We start from the raw sequence: 7,886 nt of genomic DNA, 5'->3' as shown, positions 1-7,886 counted from the left end.
GTACGGCTGAGGTTATGGGGCAAGTGATGCTGTTTGTTCACAATTTCAGCCTGTGCACATCTACAGAAGCACTCTATGTAGAAGTCCAGTCTGTCATTTCGACTGTCAGGAGGAGTCCACGCAAAATGCTTCTTCTTGTAGTGTTGGTAGGAAGGTTCCTGTGGGTCAGTGCACGGTTCAGTGGTGTGTTGAAAATATTCCTTGAGTTGGAGACGACGAAAGTAGGCTTCCAGATCACCACAGAACTGTATCATGTTTGTGGGGGTGGTGGGGCAGACAGAGAGTCCCTGAGATAGGACAGACTCTTCCACCAGGCTAAAAGAAAAGGAGGACTTGTGGCACCTTAGAGACTAACAAATTTATTAGAGCATAAGCTTTCGTGAGCTACAGCTCACTTCATCGGATGAAGTGAGCTGTAGCTCATGAAAGCTTATGCTCTAATAAATTTGTTAGTCTCTAAGGTGCCACAAGTCCTCCTTTTCTTTTTGCGAATACAGACTAACACGGCTGCTCCTCTGAAACCTTCCACCAGGCTAAGTGTGTGGTTGGATAGATTAACAATATTGTTAGGTGAGTCGAGGGGACCACGGTTGTAGCCCCCTGTGGCATGTAGGAGTTTAGTTGGTTTATTGTCCTTTTTCCGCAGATGCCCACGAAAGCTTATGCTCAAATAAATCTGTTAGTCTTTAAGGTGCCATGGGACTCCTTACTCGCTAGATACTTACATCCCCCCCATCAGTGTAACCTCCCTATTCAGCTGAGGCTGTGGCCTAGGGACGCATGATTGTGCCCATTTTAGAGAGCGAGGGACAGACAGAGGCTCTCAGCTCGGCTGTGAGGCTTGGCCCGGCCCAGGCGCTCAGCGTGCCACGAAACGTCCTTTTTCCTACTGACCCACATCTGTCCCGCCCCGCCCCCCGCCTCGCGCCCCGCCCCGCCCCGCCCCGCGCCGGCTACCTGACGCAATCAGCCGCCGGCTTTGCTCTACGCGCGGCCCGCCGAAAGATCCCCGGGCAGTTGCATCATCCCGGATTGACACAGGAGTCAGCATTCGACCAATCAGCGAGCGAGCTCTGCCGAGACTGACTGCCCTTCCTCCCAATCACAGTTCCGCATGGAGGCAGGGGCCCGGAGCCGGGGCTGCTGATTGGAGGCGGCGACAACGAGCCGCTTCCTAGCGCACCTCGCGGACAGGTGGGCGGAGCTTGCCGGCGGGCTGGGGTTTATAGCGCTGGGGCGGCCGGCGTTCCGCTCAGTGCCCGCTCCCCGCCACTGGAGGCACCGGCCGAGTAGAGCCGCCCCCGCCCAGCTGCCTCGGGAGCCTGCTGCAGCCCCCCGCCAGCGGCCCCGGCCCCCGCCGCCTGGGCTCCTGCTGCGGGGCGATGAAGCGGGACCCGCCGCCCGCGGAGCGCCAGGCGCAGGAGAAGGATGCTGGGGAGCAGAAAACGCCCCTCTGGATCTTCGGCTACGGCTCCCTGGTGTGGAGGCCCGACTTCGAGTTCAGCTCCCGGCAGGTGGGCTTCATCCGCGGCTACAGCCGCCGCTTCTGGCAGGGAGACACCTTCCACCGCGGCAACGAGAAGATGGTAAAGGGGGATCGGGCCCCGGCTGCAGGGGGGGAAGGGGGATCGGGCCCCGGCTGCAGGGGGGGAAGGGGGATCGGGCCCCGGCTGCAGGGGGGGAAGGGGGATCGGGCCCCGGCTGCAGGGGGGGAGAAGGTGGGTAACCCTTGTGGTGAATCTCTCTCTCTCTCCTTGCCCTGGCCATGGAGGTGGCTAATCCAAGCCTGCCCGTGCTGCCTGGATGGGATGGGCTAGTTACCCCTGTTGGAAGTGGTAAGTGGCTGTTGATACTGATAAAGGCACCTGCCCAAGCACTCTCTCCAGGATTCAGCTCCACATCTAATAATCTTGGAAAAACGCTGCTTCCCTCCCACCCTGCTGAGCCTCCTAGCACAACCCGTACCCTGTCTGAAGCTGATGCCATCATTATGGCGCTGGGTGGCATGCAGCTGCTGGTGTCTAATGGGCTTGCAGTGTAGTGGTGGTACCTGGAGCTGCGGTGGGTGTCAGCAGGGCTGGATCATCCTAGCCTGCCTGTACTGGTGACTTGGTACTTGATCTGGTTTCTAAAATGATGTTTCTCTCCCTGTGTAGCCTGGCCGTGTGGTTACCCTCCAGGAGGATTATGATGTAAGTATCTACATCTAGCATCTCATTTTTTATTTATATATATTTTATATATATAAAACCTATAGCTGCTACTATTCAGGTTTATTATATGGCTTATGGGGAATTACTCCCATAGTAATGACACTAGACTATTTCAGTAGCTCCTCAACATCTCCATCAACAACTACATGGCAATGGTAACCCCTTGGCAACTGTATCCGATAATAATGGTATAATAACCCTGGGAAACAGTTTTGTGGGTTAGTATAAATCCATATGATGGCCTTACTGGAGTTCTTATTTTTTTTTAACTACACTCCTTTGGGCTGACTGAATTAGTCAGCAAACTCAGCTGGAAGTGAGGGAATTGCAGACACTACTTTAGACCATACAGCCAAAGGAGGTTTAGAGTTAAAACTAGAGACCTGACAAATGAAATGAAATGGGACATGATGTGCCAAATTACTCATCCATATACTCGCACTCACTTTAGTGCTTTTCACCAGCAATTAATCTGGGCCCTTGTCCTGCAAGATGAAAGAGAACACTAGGTTTACCCCTCCAGAATAAGCTAGTCGGAAGGTAGAGACCCTTTTTGCCCTGTGAAAGAGTACTAGGCTGCTGGGAGTGTTCTGGGCCCAGTTTCTCTTATTTCAATAGCCTACACCAAGGGCTGAATTTTGCACTTTAAGTGACTTTGAAAGACAGAGGTGACTATTCCTTGTTCTCTTCTTGGAGAGCAGAAGAGGGAGACCATATCTTCCTCATCCCTTCCTCCATCAGTTGTGCAGTCCCTTCTCAGATGCCTGATTGTCTTTTCAGGCCTTGTTCCCACTGTTTAACTAGACAGGGTGACGGTGCATCCTGAAACAAAAGGTTTTCTGTATAGGAAATGCTGGTGCATTTGTTGCAGATACAATGTAGCAGCAAATAATCTTCACTTGTAATTTCAGGCATGTACATGGGGTGTTGCCTATGAAGTCTGTGGAGAGCAGATTGCTGCATCACTTCAGTACTTGAACATGCGAGAAGCAGTCCTGGGGGGCTATGACACCAAACTAGTGAAGTTCCACCCTCAGGATAAAGAGGCTGACGAACCCATCTTGGCGCTAGTTTACATTGCTACACCCCAGAACCCCACTTACCTTGGCCCAGCGTCTGAAGAGGACATTGCAGCCCAGATCATTGTCTCGAGCGGTCGCTCTGGACACAACATAGAGTATCTGCTGCGACTGGCAGACTTCATGCGCTACTTTTGTCCCCAGGTGGAGGACGAACACTTGTTTTCCATTGAGGAGGCCCTCATTTCCATCCTGCCCTGTCTATGCCAGGCTGAGGATCCCTTAGTGGAAGTGTGAACATCTTGGAGGGTTGAGGGGAGATGTCTTCATTTCACAATGTCAAATGAAGAAGGGGGGGGGGGGGGGAAACAAGGACGAAACACATTGGACTGGGGGTGGGGAAACTGCTACAAGAATACTTGAGCTGCCACTCACCACCTGTAGAAACATGGTGGCCATTCCTGGTCTCCTAGCTGGGTGGAAGGATCATGACTGGTTGGTGAGTTTGCACTGTAAGGTTTGGTTCTGTGGCAGTAAAATGTGAAGAGTGTGGTGTTCGCCCCTCTCCTTTCAGAGAGAGGATGCTGGCCTCTTCAGTGTACTTTTATTTTGGACACCAGTTGAGCTGGACTTGACTGCAGTGTTTGACAATATAACGGTCACTCTACCTCAGACTGGCAAAGCCACTTGTACAGTGGTGGGGACAAGAGCATGCTTGGTATCAAATGAGACCTCCTCTTTCTTCCCTCTCCCACCTCCAGTACAGTGACCTGACTTTTTAAAGTATAATGCCGGGGCTCCTGTGCAATATAAAATTAATTTGCCTCTATAGGTTCTTATGAGCCCTACCTCCTTATATATGTCTCAAAGGGACAGAACCAATGCACTTACTTTTGCAGCTTGAAGATGTATGTACTGTAATGTGTAGTAATACATATTTCCTTAAGAGGGGGAACGTCTGTCTGCTGGTGTAGAGGCTCATGCCCTGCAGTGCAGGGTGTGGCACAAAGGCATGAGCCCCTTACCAGACCTTGAGTTTACATGTGGAGAAAAAGCTGTCCTGACAATGTTGGGTAGGGAGAAGAAAGCTGATGAACTAAATTCATCAGCTTCACCTGGCAAGTTCCCTGCTGTTAAATAGTGTATGTGACAGCTGCTGCTATTGCAAGGTCTGGTAGAATCCCTCTCAAGAACGGACTCTTGACAACATGGACTAGTCTTGTTTTTTAAACAGTCTAACCATGATGGGGGAGAGGAAATATTTGTTGGACATGTTACTGTGGCTTGTGTATATGAGGAAGTGAAATTTTATTGTGCCCAGTAATAAAACCAACTGACACTAAAATGAAAAACAAACCTGATGGATTCTTTTAAGCAGCACACTTATGCATTTTGCGGGGGAGGGGGGGGCTGGATTAAAAGCTAATGGCACACACTGAGAGAATACCTGGCACATGAGTGACTGCACTACTCCTTTTCCCTGGGGCGGGGCACTAGAACAAGTAGTTTTCTGCCAGTCCTAGCTCTGGGGTGGAGAAGGCTGTACAGCTCCCATCGTCTCCCTGTTACTGTATCTTATCTATGTCAGGGTGAGGAGAAGTTACAGAAGTTCCCTTTCTGCTGGAGGGCTTTCCTGTTTCACAAGATTCTGACAGGATGTCACCTTTTCTTGATCTAAAAGGTCAGTGTCCCAATTTTGACCTGTGGCACTCTGTGAGTAAAGAGAGCCTGAGGCCTGTAATACTCCCCACATCCCCTGGCTAATGTGACTTGCCTGGTACCCAAAAAGGGAAACTGGGGTGGTTGGTATCTCAAGAACCAAACTGAAAATAGCTAGGTGGAGTCAGACAGGGGCCTGTGTCGTGTGTGCTATCTGCTTAAGGCATTTCCTCCCTCTTTCCCAGAGGCTGCCTCTTCTACCCACTCACACCTTCCTGCCTTTTTCCAACATGTTGCTTGTAGGGGGAAGCAGCATTGTCTAGGGGCTAGGAAACTGGACTGGGACTCTATTCTCAGCTCCTCCACTGACCTGGTGTGTGACCTTGGGCAAGTCACACCACTCCTGTGACTGTTTCCCCATCTGAGATAACAATACATACCTGGTTTGAAAAGTGCTAAATGAGCTAGGCATGATTATACCTAGAACAGCTTCCTTCCTCCATTACCCCTAGACTCTTTTCTTCAAGCCCCCTCCTACACGCACACTCCTAGCAGATTGCCTCCCACTGATTAACAATCCTCTCCTATCTATGTTAGAAACAAACCCTGCAAAGCCTTTGTCAAGTCTAAATAATACAGCACAAGTCACATGATTTTAATCCCTACTTGATCCATCCCCCTTTCTCCATCCTCTGATGAGATAATAAACTTTTCACTGGAGGGACCTTGGTCCTGATTCACTGTCGCCTTGCACTACAACACAACAGTAGCATTTTATACCCATTTTACATTGATATAACTAACTATATAAGGTTCAGGAAACCAGTTATTCTGCCTCTTCCTCTTTGCATATAAATCACCATACACATCTATGGCACTGTTCCCACGAGGCCAGAGTATGAAGGGGTGAAACAAAGTTGGACAAGAAAAGGGTTAAGAGGAGACAAAAGAGATGAAAAAATCTGGTTCTTCAACATTAGACTATCGTCTAATTTCCAGATGAATAACACCTAAAAGCTGGGAGCTGCAAACTTCATGCCCATCATTCACCATCAGTACGATTCCAACATTGGTAGCAGACATAGAAATGGTCATGTAGATCAGGCTCAGGATTTGTTTGGGTTTACCACGTCACCTAATCCTAGTCTGGGTTAGAAGACATGGTCGTAAAAGTACCTGAACTGCACCAGTGATGAATTACAGGTATGAAATTTGCTAGATTAGATGCAGCCTTGAGGGGCTTGGAAAGGGGTTAGGTTGCTTTCTGTGGGAAATGGAAGGAGGGTTTGAAAAACTGGCAGGGAAGAAGGGATGAAGTACTTGTTTCTCGATTGCGGTAGCCTAGTGGTGCAAGAAAGGGAAGGGGTGCAAGAGCACTAGAGATCTGTGGTGGGGGACTGAGGTTCTTTGTCTGGGTGGAAAGGTTCGGTAGCCTAGTGGTGGGGCGGGGGGAGGGTCAGTCTTCCTTGAGAGAGAATTCAAGCAGCTGGAAAGTGGGTGTATTTTTACAGTTGAGGCTGTTCTGAGAGTTCACCGTAGTATGAATTGTCTCTTTCTGGCACTTGCTCCCAGTGATGGAACTGGCAAATTGTTCATTTTGCAGCTGCATCAGCAGTCCACGTACAGCTGTTCATATCTGGTATACCCATGGTTCCACTTGTGTTTGCTAGCCTGCCAGCTAGCTGGTAGACAGATTTTGTTGTTGGTTTAATCACTTACAGGTGGTTCACAGGCAGAGAAAAAGTAAAATGTACCATAGCTATCTGCTATCATGCCAGCCACACTCAACCGCTAGAGATGTGTATTCTGGCTTTTGTGCATACCCTAGAAAGCAGTCCACATACTTTATAATAAACTCAATGTGGTCAACAATGGCTGAACCCAAATAGAGCTTTTCCATCTGAAGCAATGACACTAGCAGCACTTGGTATATACATTAGATAGTAGGCAACTCATACTGAGAATAGTATTTTCTGTCACAGTCATGTATTCCATTCCTACTACCTTAAAATAGGAGCCTGACATCTGTACACCAGCAACGATAGGAGTAAGATTGACTCACGTACTGCGGCATGAATCAGTCAAAGCAGTACATGCAGAAGCTGTTACATATTATACTGAGAAGCTCTTAAATACACAATTACACACAAACCCATCAATTTTACACAAATCACATACATTCCAAGTAAAATAAAAAGACCAGAATAGCACCACCAGCAGCCAACATGTTACAAAATCCCATCACAAGCCATCCCAGGAACTGATCCAATTTATGAGTGAAAGGATATAGGTGGTGGTTTGCTTGAAATCACTTTATACTAAATTCCAGTTTCCATCTGCTGACAGGTCAACAGCCTGCCTCCCAAAGTTACAGGAAAATTAAGGAATGACCAGGGTTTTAATTTTGGGGTTGTTTTAAGTTTAGTTTTCTATTTTGAGTGATTTGCATTCTCTTGAAATGTGTTGGACTGAGTGCCACTAAGTCTGAAATTTTCTCTATAAATCATATAACATGTTCAGTATGGACAGTCGATATGCAAAGTTCCCCACACATCACTCTGCCAATGTGCCTTTAACCTTAACACTGACACACCAGGCTCATTTTCCAGGCTCATTTAATTCTTGGACATCTCAGCAGAGCAGCCAAACAACGGTTGTGTGGTTTTAATGATGTGGACATTTATCCACTAGGAACTGCAGTGTTGAAACAATAGCTAAAAGCCTGTAATTCCAATTTAAGACCAGTTTCGACACACATACCCCTATCTTTAGTCAAAAACAGAAGAACTCCCCTTTTAGCCTCAAGTTTTGAATGCCTCAAGTCTTATGCCAGAGGAGAATATTCTTGGGAAGTCTGAGGCCACTAAAATAAGTTTGTGAATTAAGAGTCTTCAGATAAAATTGATACATAGAAATACATTTTATACAGAAAGAATGATTAACCAGTGGAACTGACTGCCACAAGATATCATGGAATCCAGGAGTTTAGCAGGCT

General features: G+C 48.1%; 1 protein-coding gene across 1 annotated transcript; it reads left to right on the top strand.

Annotated features, from left to right (window-relative positions):
* Positions 1–1,192: 1,192 nt before the first annotated feature.
* On the top strand, positions 1,193–4,878 carry CHAC1 (ChaC glutathione specific gamma-glutamylcyclotransferase 1). Its single transcript, XM_038406034.2, has 3 exons — positions 1,193–1,586; positions 2,157–2,192; positions 3,125–4,878. Exons 1-3 carry the CDS (start codon positions 1,383–1,385, stop codon positions 3,527–3,529), a joined length of 645 nt encoding a protein of 214 aa, XP_038261962.1. The 5' UTR covers positions 1,193–1,382; the 3' UTR covers positions 3,530–4,878.
* Positions 4,879–7,886: the final 3,008 nt, after the last annotated feature.

The sequence above is a fragment of the Dermochelys coriacea genome, chromosome 6 (assembly GCF_009764565.3).
Source record: "Dermochelys coriacea isolate rDerCor1 chromosome 6, rDerCor1.pri.v4, whole genome shotgun sequence".
NCBI lineage: Eukaryota > Metazoa > Chordata > Testudines > Dermochelyidae > Dermochelys > Dermochelys coriacea.
This window is presented reverse-complemented; position numbering and strand designations above follow the sequence as displayed.